Here is a 22,356-nt window from a genome sequence, read left to right as displayed (position 1 = left end):
GGGTCGCTCCTCTTTTCAGTTCACTGTAGCTAGTGACTGGAACGAGCTGCAAAAAAACACTCAAACTGGACAGTTTTATCTCCATCTCTTCATTCAAAGACTCAATCATGGACACTCTTACTAACAGTTCTGGCTCCTTCGCATGATGTAATGTTGTCTCTACCTTCTTGCCTTTGTGCTGTTGTCTCTGCCCAGTAATGTTTGTACCATGTTTTGTGCTGCTGTCATGTTGTCTTGCTACCATGTTGTTGTCATGTGGTGTTGCTACCATGCAATGTTGTTGTTCTAGGTCTCTCTCTATGTAGTGTTGTGGTGTCTCTCTTGTTGTGATGTGTGTTTTGTCCTATATCTTCTTCTTTTTTATCCCAGCCCCCATCCCCACAGGAGGCCTTTTTCTATTTGGTAGGCCGTCATTGTAAATAAGAATTTGTTCTTAACTGACTTGCCTAGTTAAATTAAATATATATTTGAAATCCAAAGTTGAACATGCCAGAGGCATTTCACTGTACTTGTGTGCCACGTGACAATAAAACTTTAAACCACATTAGTAGTATAGGGCTCAGGTGTTCTTGTGGGCTCGTGGACATAGTCCTTATTTGCAAACAGGCACCAGCGTGTGTATGTGTGTGAGAGAGTGTGTTGTGTGCGTGCTTGCATACTTGTGGTGCAGCATTGTAAAACTTCAGATGCCTTCAGTCTGTTTCTGAGAAACTAGTCATTAGGGGAGTAAATAAATAGTGGTTTCCATGGGAACTGTCTCTGTTTCTTAGCAACATATACAAATAATGTCAACGACAACAAAGAAGTACCTGCAAAATAATTTCTTGGTAGCCATTGACTAACATATTGTTATAGGTTACAGATGTAATATTATACCATTTGAAGGACATTGCCTGCTATAAATATGAACCATTATGCCAAATGAAACTGTAATAACTAAATGACAATTGAATTAATAAACCTGTAATTATTTTCATTAATTTACAGTGCCTTCAGAGAGTATTCATACCCCTTGACTTATTCCACATTTTGTTGGTACAGCCTGAATTCAAAATGGATTAAATAGATTTTGTTTCACTCATTTACACACAATACCCCATAATGACAAAGTGAAAACATGTATTTCGAAGTGTTTGCAAATTTATTGACGATGAAATACAGAATATCTAATTCAGCCTAAGTATTCACACACCTGAGTCAATACATGTTAGAATCACCTTTGGCAGCGATTACAGCTGTGAGTCTTTCTGGGTAAGTCTCTAAGAACCTGAATTGTATAATATTTGCACATTATTATTTAAAAAATTGTTCTAGCTCTATCAAGTTAGTTGTTCATTTCTAGACAGCCATTTTCAAGTCTTGCCATACATTTTGAAGGCAATTTAAGTCTAAACTGTAACTAGGCCACTCATGAACAATCAATGTCATCTCGGTAAGCAAATCCAGTGTATATTTGGCCTTGTATTTTAGGTTATTGCTGAAAGATGAATTTTTCTCTCCCAGTGTCTGCTGGAAAGTAGACTGACCCAGGTTTTCTTCCATGAATGCTTAGCTCTATTCTGTTTATTGTCATCCTAAAAAAAATCCACAGTCCCTGCTGATGACAAGCATACCCACAACATGATGCAGCCACCACCATGGTTGAAATTATGAAGATTGACACTCATCACACTCAGTGATGTGTTGTGTTGGATTTGCCCCAAACATAAGGACATAAAGTTTATTCCGTTGCCACATTTTTAACAGTTTTACTTTAGTGCCTTATTACAAACAGGATGCATGTTTTGTAATAGTTTGTTTTCTGTACAGGCTTCCTTCTTTTCACTCTGTAGTTTAGGTTAGTATTGTGGAGTAACTACAATGTTGTTGATCCATCCTCAGTTTTCTATCACAGCCATTACACTCTTAACTGTTTAAGACCATGGGCCTCTTGGTAAAATCCCTGAGCGTTTTCTTCCTCTCCAGCAACTGAGTTAGGTAGGACGCCTGTATCTTTCTAGTGATTGGTTGTATTTATACACCATCCAAAGTGTAATTAATAACTTCACCATGCTCAAAGGGATATTCAATGTCTGCTTTTTATTTGTTACCCTTCTACCAAAAGGAGAACATGGATGTGGTTTATTTCTGCATGTTAAAAAAGTAAAATAAGTAGCATATCTGGATGTCATTTATAGTAGATATATCTGTCAAGATGTATAATCCTGTAATATGATTCTGGCCCGCAATGCCAAAAATATATTCTAATGTGGCCCTCCATGGAAAATGCCCAGGCCTGCTGTAACACAAGAAAATGTGGAAAATCTAAAGGGGTGTGAATACTTGCTGAAGGCACTGTGTATATCGGGTTGTTAATATAGTGATTATTCAGATACTGACCTATTGATGGAGGACGCACAGATCCAGACTTCTAGAATTTGGCAACACACTTGTAGCCTACAGAAAACGTAAAATCAATTCATCTTAGAAACTAGCCTACATAGTCGAGTGCAATTTTGCGTGGAGGAGGGATGGGATGGCGCGCAGTAGAAAGATGATGGCGACATTTGATACCTAATTTGGTTTGCACTGGGCGGGGAGCTGGGTGGATGTGCTTTTCTTACTATGACTAGGAAGAACGGACTAGGAGGGCTACGCTTGCAAACTCCCATTCGGTTGGAGATCCTGAGAGAAACTGAGGATATTGCAGCCACAACGTAACAAAGGTAATACATTTTTGGTTACAGTGTTATATTTGAGATTGTGAAATATAGAGGTCTATTCGAGAGTTTTGCTTTCTCTCAACACGATGACTACAAATTGTACAACCAGTTGAAACGTGTCCTAACTGCATGCCTTTTATAGTTTTAAACACGTCCTAACTGCATGCCTTTTATAGTTTTAAACACGTCCTAACTGCATGCCTTTTATAGTTTTAAACACGTCCTAACTGCATGCCTTTTACATTTTTTTGTTGTTTATCTTTCAGAGTCAGCTTTCTACACTATGCAATTGAAACATCCCTTTTGCACATCAAATAGCCTATAAGTATTTTGGACACAGGGATAGTCACGAAAATAACTTATGCAGTGTTGTAAAACTGTTTTGCCATTTAAATGTCTTTTGCTTCATATGAATGACTTGATGGGGGGATACACTCGTTTTGTTCTAACACTGAGAAACTCCAGGGCGCGGCACAATTGAGCGTCACACCCACCCCAGACTGTGGTTGTCAATGAGCAACCAGAATAACGGAAGGATAACAGTATGCTACGGATGTCAGAATAACAGGAAAGTAGTGAAACGATTTCAGATGAATATTTTGATTATGAGGGCTCTGGTAGTTTGTGGGAATGTGGGTGCAGGCGTTCCTATAGTCCCTACTATTGATCAGAACACTTGTTATAACATAAATATTTCCCCCTATATTGTTGCATCTTGACCAGCTCACCTATGGAGCATGGTGAAACAACGTGAACATTTTGGACACGTTGGTTTTAACAATACAGTACATCATGGCCAAGGGTATTTCTGTGACATCCTCAGTGACTAAAATATCTCAATATTATGGTATTCAGTGTCTCCAGTTTACATCATTGTATTGTATTTATTTTACTAGGCAAGTCAGTTAAGAACAAATTCTTATTTTCAATGACGGCCTAGGAACAGTGGGTTAACTGCCTGTTCAGGGACAGAACGACAGATTTGTACCTTGTCAGCTCGGGGATTTGAACTTGCAACCTTTCGGTTACTAGTCCAACGCTCTAACCACTAGGCTATCCTGCCACCCCTTTGCCTCTATTTCACTTCTTCTCCCTCTCTCTCTTTCTCCCTCCCTCCATTGTGGGATCATTAGCTGACAGACTAGAGTCCCTTGTGTCTATGCCTAGCAGTCTGGGAGCCTATGGCTCTTTATCTGGATTAAGGGTGAAATCGAGTTAACCATGTTGTGTCATGACAACGCTCTTGACCCCTGCCTCAAACAAACACTGAGCCTGCCCTCTTCACCCTCAAGCTTGTGTGTGTGTGACTGTGCAAAAGTATGCTATTGTATATCCTGTTTCCCCTCCTGTCCAGGCTATGTGTGAGCCTATGAGCCTATTTTAAGCACCTCTCTAAAGGAAAGGCTGTCTTTTCCATGCCACCCCCTAAAAGGTGGCTTACCCATTTTCCTAACATGATTTCATAAGTACCAAGTAATGGCTGGGAGTGGATGGATTTTTCCACTACTTCCTCCCATAGGTTTATTTTAAGTGGTTTACGTGATTGGTGTTTCTCTTTGATAGAGAGACAGAAAAAGACAGGGATACAGAAAGAGAGAGAGAGATTTATGAAGGTAAAAGAGTCAAATATTTAAAAAAGAGAGATCGGGAGAGGGGACTTGGCACCTTTTGACTCAGTTAGCAGTTCGGCAGTAGTCTGCATAGCTGGGATAAATAAACGAGTTGGAAAATCTTACAAGAGGGAGGGTGCGCGAGAGAGAGAGAGAGAGAGAGAATGAGAGAGGGAGGTGACTCACTGTTCTGCTATTCCTCTTCATCGTTGTGTTTAAAGTGTGCCTTTCTGAGATTAAGGCACAGGGATTTCCCCATTTTACTTACTTCAACTAGCCTGTTCTGCCTGACTGCTTTGGTCACTCTCACTTTGAGCTCGTCCATAGTTTAACATCTTTATTCATCTGTCTGTTTCCGCTATTTCTCTCTCTCCATATCCCTTCCCTCTTGCTCCCACTCTCTGTCCCCTGCTGTTTGAACAAGACATTTTGTTAATGTAAACAGGTGTGTCTCTTTTAGTCCATCCTACATTATGTAATCTGGGAGCATGGACTCTTCACCATTTGTGGAGGGGACTGGAAGAGAGAGTGGCTTGGGGGAGTGGGAGGGAGCAATAGTTACTCAGTCCTGAGTGTCTCTGGATAATGAGACTGTTAGTGACCGATGACAGATTGGCTGTGAGTTCGGGTGGGGGTCTCTCAGCACCACGCCTGTCTGAAAAGCGGGGGTGGGGGGTAAAAGCATGTCCAGTGACACTGACTCACTGACTTTTAGAACAGGAATCCCTCAGCGGATAAAGCCTTCTCAGAGAATGAAAATGAAAAGAAGGAACCTATACTTTCACATCCTCTTATACAGTTGAAGTCGGAAGGTTACATACACTTAGGTTGGAGTTATTAAAACTGATTTTCCCATGATGTCAAGCAAAGAGGCACTGAGTTTGAAAGTAGGCCCTGAAATACATCCACAGGTACACCTCCAATTGACTCAAATGATGTCAATTAGCCTATCAGAAGCTTCTAAAGCCATGACATAATTTTCTGGAATTTTCCAAGCTGTTTAAAGGCCCAGTCAAATTATTGTATGTAATCTTCTGACCCACTGGAATTGTGATACAGTGAATTATAAGTGAAATAATCTGTCTGTAAACAATTGTTGGAAAAATGACTTGTGTCATGCACAAAGTAGATGTCCTAACCGGCATTCCAAAACTATAGTTTGTTAACAAGAAAATTGTGGAGTGGTTGAAGTTTTAATGACACCAACCTAAGTCTATATCAACTTCTGACTTCAACTGTACATGGTTTTTAAAATGCGAAATCCATGATTGAATTGATAAACTTTTGTTTATTGTCACCCATTATTATGTTACATTTACAAGGAGATATTGGAAAGAAAATATAACTGTTGCCCTCATGTCGTCAAATATGATACACCATCACGAATGTTTTATGAAAACCATAATGGAATCAAGACTTGCCATTAGAACATTGTTTTTATATGAATGCATTCTGTTAATTTGTTCTTTGTTACTGAAGCTGCTCTCAATTCTGTGTCTCCTTAGAAGATCCCTCTGCACCCGATGCACCAAGAACAGTAGTCCTACAGTATTCCACATAAATATCTCATCTCCAGCCTATTCAGCCTTTCACTTTAATCTAACCCATTCTAGTTGTCAAGCATCATCCATATCCCATCATGCCGATAGTAGTGGTGCACTCCAACCCCCTGTTCTGGGTGCGTTTGTGTGCTCTGGTGTTCTCCTGTGTGGCCTTTGCTGTGACCGTCCATGGGGCCAACCTCTCCCATGGCACAGGGGACTGGTGTGTGTTCTGCTGGGCCTTCAGCTTCGCTGGGACCCTGCTGGTGCTGCTGGTGGAGCTGTTTGGCCTGCAGACCCGTGCCCCTGTCTCCTGGAAGAACTTCCCCATCACCTTTGCCTGCTATGCCTCCCTGCTCTGCCTCTCTGCCTCCATCATCTTCCCCCTCTACTTCCTCAAGGGCCAGACCTACCGCAGCGAGACTCAAAACTACCGCATTGTGGCCACCGTCTTCTCCTGCCTGGCAACCATCGCTTACATTTGTGAGGTGAGCATCAGCAAAGCCAGGCCAGGAGAGGTAGCAGGTTACATGGCCACCGCCCCGGGTCTGCTGAAGGTGTGTGAGACTTTTGTAGCCTGCGTCATCTTCGTCTTCATCAGCGACCCAGTGTCCTACGACTCACACGATGCACTGAGGTGGTGCCTGGCCGTCTTCTGCATCTGTTTCATCTTGTCGGCGGCCATTATAGTGCTGTGTATCTGTGAGTGCACCGGCTGCCTGCCCTTCCCCTTTGCCCGCTTCCTGTCCGCCTACGCCATTCTGGCTGTCGCCATGTACCTCTCCGCCACCATCATCTGGCCCATTTTTAAGTTTGACAAGAAGCACGGGGGATCCTCCAGGCCCTATGGCTGTGGCAGATATGCAGGGCTGTGCGACTGGGACAGGCAGATGGCTGTGGCTGTGCTCACCGCAGTCAACCTTGTGCTCTACCTGGCAGACCTGATCTACTCTGCCCGACTGGTGTTTGTTACTGTGTAAGAGGAAGGAAGAGGGAGGTAGTTGATTTGATTACAATGTAGAGAGAGGTTGAGGAGTAGAAATGAAGAGGTAACGAAATAAACTGCTTACTGTATTTTGCGTCATTTATATATCAATGTTCAGACAGAGGTCACCTACTCACCCAGAGAGGGACTATACATTGAGGGGATTGCTGTGGTATTTCATCCTTATACAATGATGGTGTTATGGACCCAAGAACTCAGATTAGATGGACCAGATCTTTTTTTTCTTTTTTTAGTTTTATCTCTGATTATCTGACACACAAATAAATACACACAGTGTTCCATAGACAGGATGGATTTATTGAGTATGTTGATGTTACTATAGTTACATCTTAACTTTGAATGGTCTTTTTATAAGCATGGCTTTTTAGAAATGATGCAATACTGTTAGTATATGTAATATTTAGTTTACAGAACAACTCACACCTACCTAGTTTGGAGTTAAGAAGTAACAACAACAAAAATGTCAATCAAACCCTTAAGTAATTCCTAGAAAATGTGTACACTGCTCCAATGTTTGAAAAAAATTAAAGTTTAGGAATTCATGTTAAGTTGTGTGTTAGCCTAGCTTTTTGGTGATTTTATATTCCTGTTTTCACATTTAAAAAATATATATTTTCATATTCTGCCAAGCTGTTTGGTCAAGAGTTTATTGTATGTTGAAAGAATATATTCAAAAGATAATGCGCATTTACTGTTTGCTATAACTCTGTCGGTGATGAGCTCAAAAAAACATCTTAGAAATAAAAAGTAAGTTGTTAGTTACAATTATTATCCTTAATCTGGCCCATTGGTTTGTACTACTGTGTCAGTCTGCTCTCGTGGATGAGAATGTCCACTTTGTCATAGAGAGGGAGATCTTTTCGCGGCATTGTCTTCGGCTCTACTTCCTGCTGTTACTGATACATGACCTTTGTCCTTTGTTTCGTTTTTTTTTATTCCACTGTGCCTGTTGAGAATGTGCCTACCACATCAGTGTTTTGGAAGAATATAATCCAGTGTTCAATAAAAGTCATGTGATATATTATTAAAGCCTGTGTGCCAGTCACTTCTTGTGTCTGTAACTATTTACTTGTGCTTGTGTCCTGTGAGAGATAAATTACGTATTTACTTCAGTTGTTTAATATTAATAGTTCATGCTTAACTATAGTAAGACATTTCTGTATCTACTAATGCTGTGTTTCTTTAAAGGAATGTTTCCACTCTAGCTACAATACAATATACATATAGGACAAATCACAGCGAGAGAGACAACACAACACTACATAAAGAGAGACCAAAGAGACCTAACATAGCAAGGCAGCAACACGTGACAACACAGAATGGTAGCGACACAACATGGTATAAACATTATTAGGCACAGACAACAGCACAAAGGGCAAGAAGGTAGAGACAACAATACATCACACTAAGCAGCCACAACTGTCCGTAACAGTGTCCATGATTGAGTCTGAATTAAGAAATTTAGATAAAATTGTCCAGTTTAGGTGTTTGTTGAACTCCATCCAGTTGCTAGCTGCAGCAAACTGAAAAGAGGAGTGACCGACAACTCATTGCTCAAGAAGAAAACAAGGTAGTCTCTCTCACTTGATTATAATTTTCCGCAACAGTCCTTGTTCATTATAAAAGTAAACCATTAACACCAAGATTATTTCTCAATCTCTCTCTCCTGATCTCTCTCAAAACACACTCACACACACACACACACACACCGTAGCATTCCACCCACATCCCAAACTGCTGTGGGAGGTGTGGTTGTGGGTTGCTGCCTTATATATATTGGTTTATAAATTAGATGCCACAGTCTGCTCCAGAGAAGTTGATGCAATCTCCCTCTGCCTCTGTGGTAGAGAATGGCACAAACAGGTCCTCGGATAGAGAGCAATTCTGCTACTCAATTTGAAGGAACCAGTAGCTATCCCCAGTGGACACAGCTACTGTACGGGCTGTATCAGGGGGTGCTGGGGTGAAGATGACTCCTCAAAGATCTTCAGCTGTCCTCAGTGCAGACAGACCTTCCAAGACCAATTCTGAAGAGAAACACAATTTTAGCTGAGTTGGTTGAGGAACTGAAGACAGGAGGACTTTAAGCTGCTCCCTCTGGTCAAAGCTGCCCATATGCTGGAGCTGGAGATGTGGCATCTGATCTTTGCCTCATTGGTCAGCTCAAATCAGTCAGATCCTGTCTGGTGTCTCTGGCCTCTTACTGTGCAGCTCACCTCCACTCTCCCAAGGAATGTCCTACCCCAAGAAAGGATAGACCTGGTTGAAGTGACCATGCAGCTGAAGGAGCGAATCTACTCTCATCATGACAGGCTTGTGTAGAACTACTGTTGTACTGATCAGTGTGTCTGTGTGTGTGATGCATGAGCACAGAAGCCATGATACAAACTCAGCTACAGCGCAAAGCACCAAGAAACAGGTAAGGACTGAAAAACAATCATCTCTTGCCATTCAACCTCAGTTGTTTAACCATGACAGAATATGGCCATTTCTGAAAGCATGTTATGTGCACAAAGAATACTTATGCCCATTCCTGTGACTGAAAACTATAAGGAAGCAATATGTTTGGCGCCTTCTAGACTGGGATTGATGGATATAATTTCAACAAAATTAAATCTAAATCTAAAGGTTAAAGGTAAGTTGCATCACAGTTGCATCACAGTGTTCCACCAGAGACTCTGGGTTCGAGCCCAGGCTCTGTTGCAGCCGGCCATGACTGGGAGGTCCGTGGGATGATGCACAATTGGCCTAGTGTCATCCAGGTTAGGGAGGGTTTGGCCGGTAGGGATATCCTTGTCTCATCGTGCACTAGCGACTCCTGTGGCGGGCCGGGCCATTGTACGCTGACCAGGTCACTAGGTGCATGGTGTTTCCTCTGATACATTGGTGCTTCCGGGTTGGGATGCGCACTGTGTTAAGAAGCATTGTGGCTTGGTTGGCTCTCGACCTTCGTCTCTCCTGAGCCTGTACAGGAGTTGTAGCGATGAGACAAGATAGTAACTACTAACAATTGGGGAGAAAAAGGGGGGTACAATTCCCAAAAAATATATAAATCTATAGAACTTTGTTTCCCATATTAAAATGTGAACTCTGTATCAGGGATCTGAGTGACTTGTCCATTCTGGGTTAAGGACTGTCAGGTGTCTGCCATCGGTTCAGGCAGTTGCTTTGAATGTGGCACTATGTTTCCACGTGCAAAGCATCTCCATCTCTTCACACTATCTGACTATGTATCACATCCGGCCATGATTTGGGTGGCACACAATTGGCCCAGCGTCGTCTGGGTTAGAGTTTGGCCGGGGTAGGCCGTCATTGTAAATAATGATTTGTTCTTAAGGTGCCATACCACCACCACCAACTGGACTGGAGTGTGGAACTCAGTTCATCTTCCAATCATCCTCGTGGGTATTTGCTCCTAAAAACCAATGAGGAGATGGGAGAGGAGGGACTTGCAGTGCGACAAGTGTCAAAAATAGAACTATGTTCTGTTTTAGCTCCTGGCTATGCAGACGCTCGTTGACAAGCGCTAGCAGTTTGAATGAAATTATTGAATAACATGTGTGTATAAATGTATTTTGAATGCGAGCGGTGTGGCCAGCATGAGTATACAGTATGTCACACCAGGGGGGCAACTTTGGATTTAGAAGTGGGGGGGACATGATTCTTCTTCTTCTTATATTATTTTTATCCAGTCGGATAAACACTCCAAACAGTCTACCCGACCACTCGGAGGCGTCCACATGGTCCTAAAGCACACCATTGCCTCGTTTTGTATCATATTCCAATGTGATACAAAATGCATTTTCAGAATGTGGGGGGGACATGCCACCCTCCGTCCCCAGTAAAAGTTGCACCCGTGTCACACATAAACTCAGTCATATTTTTATTTTATTTTTTATTTAACCTTTATTTAACTTGGCAAGTCAGCTAAGGGATCAGTGTCGCGTCCACGGGACGGTTGAGCTAATGTAGGCTATTGTGATTAGCATGAGGTTGTAAGGAACAAGCACATTTCCCAGGACATCGACATATCTGATATTGGCAGAAAGCTTAAATTCTTGTTATTCTAACTGCACTGTCCAATTTACAGTAGCTATTACAGTGAAAGAATACCATGCTATTGTTTGAGGAGAGTGCACAATTATGAACTTGAAAATGTATTAATAAACCAATTAGGCACATTTGGGCAGTCTTGATATAACATTTTGAACAGATATGCAATGGTTCATTGGATCAGTCCAAAACTTTGCCTACACACTGCTGCCATCTATTGGCCAAAATCTAAATTGCTCCTGGGCTGGAATAATACATTATGGCCTTTCTCTTACATTTCAAAGATGATGGTACAAACAAAACAAAATCGTGGTTTTTTTCTTTGTATTATCTTTTACCAGATTCTCCAACATTAATTTCACATTTACACAAACTTCAAAGTGTTTCCTTTCAAATCTTATCAAGAATATGCAGATCCTTACTGCAGGTCCTGAGCTACATGCAGTTAGATTTGGGTATGTCATTTTAGGCGAAAATTGAAAAATAGGTTCCGATTCTTAGTTGGTTGCCAATCGCCATATAAAGTCCAAAGAAGATGAAGAAGAAGAAGAAGAAGGGATCAGAAATCAGTTGTGTGCTGGGCCACGACTGGCATTGGAGGAGGACTGTGAGATGGCGGAAGCAGAAGTGTAATTTGAAGCTGAAAGCGGTAGAGTACAAAAAAGTCCAAGAATGGAACAAAAAGGGCAAAAATTGTTGTGGAAAAATGAATCATTCCTTGTAGCAATTTTTTGGGGATAAAGATGTGTATTTGGGAAACCCTTTGGAAGTCACGAGGATGGTGAAGAAGGCGTTGGGAAAAGTGGATGCAATCAAAGTAACCAGGAGTGGTATGGTGTTGATATCGTGTGTATCTAAAGAGCAAAAGGAGCGTGCATTGTGGCTTGCAAAAAATGTTGATGCATGAAGTGAACAGCTTTGATTTTCGGAGCAGGGCACCGGTAAAAGGTGTTATTTCTGGCGTCCCATTGGTCATTGATAATCAATATCTTTGGCAAAAAAATCCAGGAGTAGTTAACTGTTAAGGGTTAATGCCACACGGTCAAGGTTAAGGCTTGCATAGATCGGGAGGACCTCAGGAACGTTCCTGAGGTCAAATTGTGCTTCTCACCCTAAAGGTTCTCCCACTGTCACCCAAAAGCAAATTAAATTTAGGGCCAGGCTTCATTTTGGGCCTACTTTTTTCACAGTCGCTGCACTCAGTGCGAGCTACGGTCAAGCGGGGCATCTTGTTGAACTCGGCACGGCCTTGAGAATATGGGAATGCCATTGTAGGCTCTCTGTGTCTTTAAGCACTGCACTTTGTCACTCCATCCTTGCTGTCTGTGTGTGTGTGTGTGTGTGTGTGTGTGTGTGTGTGTGTGTGTGTGTGTGTGTGTGTGTGTGTGTGTGTGTGTGTGTGTGTGTGTGTGTGTGTGTGTGTGTGAAAGAGAGAGCTTTTCATTGACATCTGTTGGGAGGAATGACTGATTTACAGTTCATGAGGGTTACCTAGTCACACATATGAAGTTTGGAAAGATGTGACTTTTTTAACCCTTCGAAACAGACACTGTGACTCCAATTAAAGGCTCTTCCGGTTGGCACAGGAAGCTAAATGTAAACACATATCCTCCTTGCAGTATGCTTTTACAGAATCCTGAGTTTTAAGTCTATACATTAAGAACTGACTGATTTACACAGGGTTGAATGCACTATTTCTCACAAACTGCAGGTTGGGTATGGCAAGACACTTTTAGGGTGATTTTAACCACTTCTGGTTGCTCCTGGAAGCTTAGATTCAACACAGGTAGTAGACCTCATAGTGGCCTGATGGATTGTCATGGAAGACAGGTTCATAAGACATTCATAACCCACATAGGCTTCAGGTTGAATTTAGGGGTGCAGGAAATGTATTCCGAAGGGGAGAGAAGTTATTGAAAACTGTTTGATGTAAACACCTTCTTTTAACTTTTAAGGGTTAATGCCACATGGTCAAGGTTAGGCTTGCACTGATCGGGAGGACCTCAGGAATGTTCCTGAGGTCGAATTGTGCTTCTAACCCTAACTGTTCTCCCTCTGTCACCCAAAAGCACCTGCAATTTAGGGCCAGGCTTCATTATGAGCTCAGACCAAGCAAGCTACGGTCTAGCGGGCATCTCGTTGAACTTGGCACAGCCTAGAGATTATGGTAATGCCATTGCAGGCTCTGAGTGTCTTTAATGCTCCCTCTGCTAGCTCCTTCATTTAGTTTGACGTTGAGGGAGAGTTTACTTTCCTGGCGCCACTCTGATAGGGCCCTCACCTCTTTCCTGTAGGTTGCCTTGTCATTGTTGGTAATCAGGCCTACTACTGTTGTGTCAGGACCTGAAGCAAGGATACAGTATTCATATTCTTGATACTACTTGAAAGGAAACACATTGAAGTTTGTGGAGATGTGAAATTAATGTAGGAGAATATAACACAATAGATCTGGTCAAATATTTTTTTCAACTAAAAAACGTGAGTTTTATATTTATTTTGTCATCTTTGAAATGCAAAAGAAAGGCAATACATTGAGGTAGGAAGCTGGGGATTGTGTCCACAACAGGGAAACAGTGTCTGTGCAAAGTTTCAGACTGATACATTCAAGAATGAGAGAGCGACATAATATTTAGTATGAAGTCTCCCAGGTGTCCCTCACGGGTTTGCCCAAATGTACCCAGGTGGCCAAATTGGTCAATTGATACATTTTCAAGTACATAACTATAGAGAACATGCAAAAATGCTATGGTAATAAAACATTTAAGTTTACAAACTCCCAGGAATGTCATACATGATGGATCATTAGCTTCCCTTACATAAAAGGCACTAACAGGAGACGCGACGAGAACGCTGATCCAATGCCTCCCAACATAGAAGTGAACTATTTAAGATAAGGGCCAAGTTAGCAGCCAACACTGATCTAATGTCATAAGTGCACACACCACAAACCAAACACAAAGTGGGGAAAAAAACGATTTACACACTATTTACAATTTGAGTATTTATAACACCCACAGTCCTCCACACCAGATTGTGCTGCTGCTGCCAACTCCCATAGGAGTCTCTGTCACGACTTCCGCCGAGGTTGGCTCTCCTGCCCGTTCAGGCGGTGCTCGGCGGTCGTCGTCACCGTCCTACTAGCCACTACCGATCCCTTTTTGTGTATCTGTTGGTTTTGTCTGATTGGTTTCACCTGTGCGTTGTTTAGTTAATTAGTGTCTGTCCCACCTATGTCCCACCCTTGTTTTGTGCGGGATTGTTTATTTTGTCATTCATTTTCGTCTGTCGGTGTTATTGTGTTTCTTATTCTCCGGTTAGTCTGTTATCCTGTGTTGGATCATTTCACCCTGTGTGTGTTTGGGTTGACCGTGTTTGTTTTGTTCACCGGAGAATAAACTTTATATCGCTATCTGCTCTCTGCGCCTGATTCCACCCACCTTGATTAGACGTGACAGTCTCTTTCTGATGTGAAGCAGAAGGTAACAGCACAAGTAGTGCAGGTGATGGGAGATTTCTTGTGGCAGAGAATACAACAACGCCTCCCCGCTGTGCTTTTTCTGAGTGGGTGTGGAGCCAGAGACAGCAATCCTTCTTGGTCCTTTCACAGCCTGGAGGTGTGTTGGGTCATTGTCCTGTTGAAAAACAAATTACAGTCCCACTAAGCGCAAACCAGATGAGATGGCGTATTGCTGCAGAATGCTGTGGTAGCCATGCTGGTTAAGTGTGCCTTGAATTCTAAATAAATCACTGACAATGTCACCAGCAAAGAACCCCCACACCATCACACCTACTCCTCCACACTTCAAGGTGGGAAACACATGCAGAGATCATCCGTTCACCTACTCTGTGCAGACCAAAGGACAGATTTCCACTAATGTCCATTGCTGGTGTTTCTTGGCCCAAGCAAGTCTCTTCTTCTTATTGGTGTCCTTTAATAGTGTTTTCTTTGCAGCAATTCGACCATGAAGGGCTGATTCATGTAGTCTCCTCTGAACAGTTGACGTTGAGATGTGTCTGGTACTTAAATTCTGTGAAGCAGAGCTCCCGAGTGGTGCAGCGGTCTAAGACACTGCATCTCAGTGCTAGAGGTGTCACTACAGACACCCTGGTTCGAATCCAGGCTGCATCATAACCGGCTGGGAGTCCATAGAGCAGTGCACAATTGGCCCAGCGTCTTCTGGGTTTCCCCAGTATAGGCTGTCATTGTAATTAAGATTTTCTTCTAAATTGACTTGCCTAGTTAAAAAAATTTAAAGCATTTATTTGGGCTGAAATTTCTGAGGATGGTAACTCTCATGAACCTATCCTTTACAGCAGAGGTAACTCTGCGTCATCCTTTCTTGTGGAGGTCCTCATGAATGCCAATTTCATCATAGCGCTTGATGGTTTTTGCGACTGCACTTGTAGAAACGTTCAAAGTTATTGACATTTTCTGGATTGACTGACCTTCATGTCTTAAAGTAATGATGGATTGTCATTTCTCTTGCTTATTTGAGCTGTTCTTGCCGTAATATGGACTTGGTCTTTTACCAAATAGGGGTATCTTCTGTGTATCACCCCTACACAACTGATTGGCTCAAACTCATTAAGAAGGAAAGAAATTCCACAAATGAACTTTTAACAAGGCACACCTGTTAAATTGAAATGCATTCCAGGTGACTACCTGATGAAGCTGGTTGAGAGAATGCCAAGAGTGTTCAAAGCTGTCATCAAGGTCAACGGGTGGCTACTTTGAAGAATCAAAAAAGAAAAACATATTTTGATTTGTTTAACACTTTTTTGGTTACTACATGATTCCATATGTGTTATTTCATAGTTTTGAATGTAGAAAAAAGTACAAATAAAGAAAAACCCTCGAATGAGTAGGTGACTGGTTCTGTATATACAGTGCATTCGAAAAGTATTCTGACCCCTTGACTTTTTCCACATTTTGTTACGTTAAAGCCTTATCCTAAAATTGATTAAATTGTAGCCCCCCCCCCTCCCCCATCAATCTACAAACATTACCCTACAATGACAAAGCAAAAACTGTTAGACAACCCTTGAATGAGTAGGTGTGTCCCCAAACTTTTGACTGGTACTGTTTTATGTATTTGTTTTCTCGTTCCTCTCTCCTCGTTTCTAGAAGTGCCAGTCAATCTCTACATCGACTGAACTCACAGAAACACCCAGAATCACATTGGTTCCTCTGGGGGATTTTGGTAAAGTGTGACGTCGGTAGAGATTGAAGGACATGTTCAAAGGGGAATGGCCCAACAAATCTAGGGCAGGTGAGAATGGACACTTCACTGTCATTCTAACATTTTCTATAGAACATTACTACTCCTCACTGTAAAAGTCCAATTCTTATTCCTTCATAGCAGGCACAGTGAAACTCCTGCAGAGCCCCAGATCAGACCAGAGATCTTATTATACTTTAAGTCAGTTTCAACTCCATTAATGACAAGAGTGCTGCATCTGGTCTTAGCTCAGGGCTAAATCTGCATCGTGGCAGTGTTCTGTTGATTCTATTCATCCTCTTGTTACCATTCCTTTCATATTAGTGTTGTACTTTCCTAAACTGACTCCTCCTTTCCTTTCCTTCCCTCCATCCTCTTCCCTCGTAGATTCCTGTCAGCTTGTAGATTCCTGTCAGCTCAGCTTATGTCTGAGGAGAACAGGGTGGTGCCAGTGAGGGCCAGGGACCACTCCTGTCCTGACTACCCAGAGAGGTTTGATCACTGGAGTGCTGTGCACTGAGGCTCTGTCAAGTCACTACTACTGGGAGGCCGAGTAGAGGGGTAGTGGCATTAACATGGCTGTGGCGTACAAAGAGATGACCAGGAGAGGAGAGGGCAACAACTCCCACTTTGGACGTAATGAGTTTGTTCTGTTCCAGAAAATGTCTGGCACAATAATGTGGCCACTAGAATACCCACTCCAACCTCTAGGCCCCGGAGAAGAAGGCTGACATTGTACGTGTCCCCAATCGACAGTTTTTTTGTTAGTTTATTTGCGTTGCTTGTAACTTATTTTTTAAACGTATTTTCTACGTATTTTCTACATAATGTTGCCGCTATCGTCTCTTATGACTCTTACTCACCACGGACTGGCAGAATCCTTTTTTTACTTTAACGAGTCTGACAAGTCCGATACGAATGATATACTGCTTTCTCCGGAACAGGCCCAGATCCCTGTGATTTGCGTGAAGAGGAGGCAGAGAAAAAGGGGCCAGAGGGCGGGCTGCCTTCTGAGAATTCGCAGGTGAACGAATAAACCCCCACTTCCTTCCATTCTGCAAGCAAACATGCAAACTTTGGGGAATAAAATCGATGACCTACGCAGAAGATTAAACTACCAACAGGACATTCGAAACTGTAATATTTTATGCTTCACGGAGTCATTGCTAAACGACGACACTATCAACATACAGCTGGCTGGTTATACACGGTACCGGCAGGATAGAACAGCGGCTTCTGGTAAGCCAAGGGGCGGCGGACTATGTATTTTTGTAAATAACAGCTGGTGCACAATATCTAATGAAGTCTCAAGCTATAACTCACCTGAGGTAGAGTATCTCATGATAAGCTGTAAACCACACTGACTACCTAGAGAGTTTTCATCTGTATTTTTCGTAGATGTTTACATACCACCACAGACTGAGGCTGGCACTTAGACAGCATTGAATGAGCTTTATTCCACCATAACCAAACAAGAAAACGGCGGCATTCCTAGTAGCCGGTGACTTTAATGCAGGGAAACTTAAATCAGTTTTACAGAATTTCTATCAGCATGTTAAATTTGCAATCAGAGGGAAAAAATCTCTGGACCACCTTTACTCCTCACACAGAGATGCATACAAAGCTCTCCCTCGCCCTCCATTTGGCAAATCTGACCATAATTCTATCCTCCTGATTCCTGCTTACAACCTAAAATTAAAGCAGGAAGCACCAGTGACTAGATCTATAAAAAAAGTGGTCAGATGAAGCAGATGCTAAGCTACAGGACTGTTTTGCTAGCACAGACTGGAATATGTTCCGTGATTCCTCCGATGGCATTGAGGAGTACACCACATCAGTCATTGGCTTCATCAATAAGTGCATCGATGACATCATCCCCACAGTGACCGTACGTACATACCCTAATCAGAAGCCATGGATTACAGGCAACATCCGCACTGAGCTAAAGGCTAGAGCTGCCGCTTTCAAGGAGCGGGACTCTAACCTGGAAGCTTATAAGAAATCCTGCTATGCCCTCCGACGAACCATCAAACAGGCTAAGCGTCAATACAGGACTTAGACCGAATCGTACTATACCGGCTCTGATGCTCATCGAATGTGGCAGTGCTTGCAAACCATTACAGACTACAAAGGGAAGCACAACCGAGCGCTGCCCAGAGACACGGGCCTACCAGAAGAGCTAAACTACTTCTATGCTTGCGTCGAGGCAAATAACACTGAAACATGCATGAGAGCACCAGCTGTTCCGGAAGACTATGTGATCACGTTCTCCGCAGCCGACGTGAGAAAGACCTTTAAACAAGTCAAGTACAATCATTGAAATACTAACACCTTCTTGCTACGTTTTGAAGCGAAAAGAAAAGTGGATCCTGTTTCCCCATTCTCTACTCTTCATTTGTCATCATCACATCCCCATTACACATTATCCCGTTTAGGTCTTCTTGACCCTATCCGACCCTATCCAACTCTCTATCCCCAAAGCCCCCAAAGCCCAAAAACAGATTTGCTATAGTTAGTGTCCTATGAGGATATCGTTTTATATCAACCTCACTCAGGCTCTGGGTTAATGGCCTCACTGTTAGCCCAACGGCTCTTTATCATAAGCCTGATATCAGCTGTTGCCACCAAACAAATGGCGTACAAATATGTTATCATTTGCAGAGGATGCTGCTACCCCCTTGTGGTGGTGGTTTTAGTTGAATGATGTTTGGTTGGAAATGACTGTTCATATCAATGGCACTATCAATGACACTGATGATTTGTGTTTTATATAACACATGCACTGTGGTATGTTTTTATCAAAACGTGTCACAGGTAACCTCAGTGGCAACAGCACAGCATGACAGATTACTGAAGATCTACTGCCATATTGATCAGGAGGGAGTCTGTCTGCTGTGTGTGATGGATAAACACAGGGGCCACGATACAGTCTCAGCTACAGCAGGGAGGACAGACCGACAGGTGGGGCTTGTCATAGCATTCACACACCCCATAGGGACCAGAGGATATGAGTGCTGTATTATTCTTCTTAGTTGCGCAACTTTGTAAAGGGGGTGTGTTCTCTAAGTGTGCGAAAGTAAATATTTGTCATCACCCTCCGATTATGATTCAACATGCATCCTCTATTTCTTCATCAGACTGGAGAAAGAGACACAGAGAAGCATTTCCATACAGATGTAATGTCAGAGAACTGTCATCAAATGCATGGTCTTAAACCCATAAGAGTTTAAGCTATATGGAATTGTTTTCAGAAAATCATGCCAATGATAATTTTGCATTTTTACATGTATTTAACCCCTTATTTCTTACACTAAAATAATCTAAGCCCTGTCTAAGCTGGGGGAGGGGTTCTACTAAGCTATATGGAATTGTTTTAAGGTCATACCAAGGATCATTTTGCTATTTGATTTAGAATTTTAAGACCCCTTGAAGTATCCCAAAAATATATTAAAAAATATATTTGATTAAATGTTTTTGGCCTTACTGCTATTAGCCCATACAAATGCATTGAATAACAGATTGCCCACATGGAACAACAGATAGTCCCCCCCACCCCCCAAAAAAATGATCTAAAGGAAGTTTGATCTGAAGTGTGTGTCCTATATCTGAGAGAAAGAAGAAAGATCAGGAAACATATTTTTTTAAATACATGTATTTAACCCTTAATTTTTCTCAGTGAACAGTCTCCATATACTGTATACTTCCATGAATTCTTTTGACTGGTACTGGGAGACCTTCAGACGAGTCTTGTGAGCCCTGTCCTAGAACATGTACGTGTTCGTGAGAGCCTCACCTTTGCATAGAGGGGTCATATGAGTGTGTAGCCAAAACTGTTCGGACGCTACGGACAGAAGTTGGCAGATCAGCTGGACTGACTTCAGATGAGTCCAAAGACGCTTTGTGGGGGTCGTAGGGCAAAACGGAGGACACCATGGTGTTCTCATCTTCCCATAATAGTTTGTAGGCCAAACCGTTCGGACGCTACTGACGATTTTGTGAGAAGACGATTTTCGGGATGTCCCATGGTCTGACAAACACCGCTCTAGCTCTGTCACCTTTCACCGCAGATGTGGAAATGTCACATATGCAGATGTGGTGGATTGAGACGCATTCCAATGCAAAAAAAACGGACATCTTCATCTTAAACGGACATATTTTCATGGTGATGTTTTTATTATGCTAATTAGATTTCCGCAGGGGCGCAGACATCAATCCTCAGCGAGTTTCATATGGTTACCAATAACCCTTGTGGAATTCCAAAGTACATTTCTGTCTAAAAATCTACAGTAGTAATATTTTAGACTTGAGAAAGAAGCATATGAGTTGAAGAAAATCGTTTACAACCCTTGTGGAATTCCAAAGTACATTTCTGTCTAAAAATCTACAGTAGTAATATTTTAACATGATAGTCACAGCTTGCCAGTCCTTATCTCTATTTTTTATTTTCAATAGAGACAGTTGGAGAGAATTTGTGACGAATCCCAGGAGAAAATCCCAGGTAGAGAGAAGAAGGTTCAGGAGCTGAGGGAGGCTTTGGAATCTCTGTTCACTGAGCCACAATGTAGGGAGGAAACTCTGATCATCACAGAACGTTCTTGGCAAAAGCAAAGGCTTAATCATCGCTGTGACTCCTCTCTGTGTCTCCCACCAGCATTCTGCACAGACAGCAATGAAGGACGTTGAGAGGATCTTTAAAGTGAGGGGGATCTGATTCACTGCTTAGAGGTGCTGTGAGGTGAGAGAGCCGATCAGAGTCCAGGAGGAGACTGGAGCAAGAGGTAGCTTAGCTGAGGAAGAAAGACCGAGCTGGAGAAGCTTTTGGAGGGAATCTGATGTGATCCTGTGTGTGTAAAAGCTTCTCCTGCTCAGTCTTTCTTCCTCAGCTTCCTCAAGTATATTTGATCATAAAACTATATGGTTTTCGATCTGGATTTCGAATTTCTATCATTTTGTATCCTTCGCTCACTGTTCCCTCCTCTAGATATGCCCATTCCAGTCCTGGAACTCCAGATCTATCCAGCATCCCGATGGGTCAGACCTGTTGTTTTGGAGCGGTGTCAAAAGCCACCTCTGAACTAACAGAGAGACTGGAAGACGTCTGGAAAGAGAATTGGTTACAGATTCTAAGAGCAGGTCCGACACTGATATGTAAAATATTCAACACCAGCACTTAGAGTGCTGGCGCTTGCTTAAAATGCTGGCGCTTGCTGGACTTTCTTGGGCGCCCTGAAGCCTTCTTCACAACAATTGAACTGCTCTCCTTGAAGTTCTTGATGATCCGATAAATGGTTGATTTAGGTGCAGTCTTACTGGCAGCAATATCCTTGCCTGTGAAGCCCTTTTTGTGCAAAGCAATGATGACGGCACGTGTTTCCTTGCAGATAACCATGGTTGACAGAGGAAGAACAATGATTCCAAGCACCACCCTCCTTTTGAAGCTTCCAGTCTGTTATTCGAACTCAATCAGCATGACAGAGTGATCTCCAGCCTTGATGACATGATGTCAGCTGGTCCTTTTGTTGCAGGGCTGAAATGCAGTGGAAATGTTTTTGGGCGATTCAGTTCATTTGGATGGCAAAGAGGACTTTGCAATTAATTGCAATTCATCTGATCACTCTTCATAACATTCTGGAGTATATGCAAATTTCCATCATACAAACTGAGGCACCAGACTATGTGAAAATGTATATTTGTGTCATTCTCAAAACGTTTGGCCACGACTGTACATTTATGTTATCGCACAAGGTAAGGTCTATTCTACACCAATCACACATCCTAATTATATCTGCTCTGTTTTCTCCCTCTCCTCTCTCCACAGATTCCTGTCAGCTCACACTAAAGCCAAACACAGTATTCTACAACCTCCACCTGACTGAGGGAGACCAGGAAGTGACAATGAAGGGACCCAAACTGTGCCTCAACCATCCAGAGAGGTTCCACATTCTCCAGGTGCTGTGTAAGAATGGTCTATCTGGGGCCCACTTTAACTGGGAGCTAGAGTGGAGAGGGAAGAAGGCCTACATAGCAGTCTCTTACAACAACGTCAGCAGGATGGGCTTTGGTCCAGAAGCCCAGTTTGACCTCAATGATAAGTACTGGGGTTTACTTTGCACCAAAGAAGCCTGTAGTTCCCTACATAACAACATAGAGACTAAACTACCTGCCCCTGGCCCTGAGTCCTGTAGTAGGGTAGGGTTGTACCTGGATCACAGGGCTGGATATCTG

The 22,356-nt window shown here is 42.5% G+C and overlaps 1 protein-coding gene across 1 annotated transcript; it reads left to right on the top strand.

The window, feature by feature from the left end:
• The first annotated feature begins 1,840 nt into the window (after window positions 1-1,840).
• LOC109872071 (myeloid-associated differentiation marker homolog) lies at window positions 1,841-7,904 on the top strand. Its single transcript, XM_020463171.2, has 2 exons — window positions 1,841-2,705; window positions 5,818-7,904. Exon 2 carries the CDS (start codon window positions 5,952-5,954, stop codon window positions 6,831-6,833), a length of 882 nt encoding a protein of 293 aa, XP_020318760.1. The 5' UTR covers window positions 1,841-2,705; window positions 5,818-5,951; the 3' UTR covers window positions 6,834-7,904.
• Window positions 7,905-22,356: the final 14,452 nt, after the last annotated feature.

The sequence above is a fragment of the Oncorhynchus kisutch genome, linkage group LG27 (genome assembly GCF_002021735.2).
Source record: "Oncorhynchus kisutch isolate 150728-3 linkage group LG27, Okis_V2, whole genome shotgun sequence".
Lineage (NCBI taxonomy): Eukaryota > Metazoa > Chordata > Actinopteri > Salmoniformes > Salmonidae > Oncorhynchus > Oncorhynchus kisutch.
This window is presented reverse-complemented; position numbering and strand designations above follow the sequence as displayed.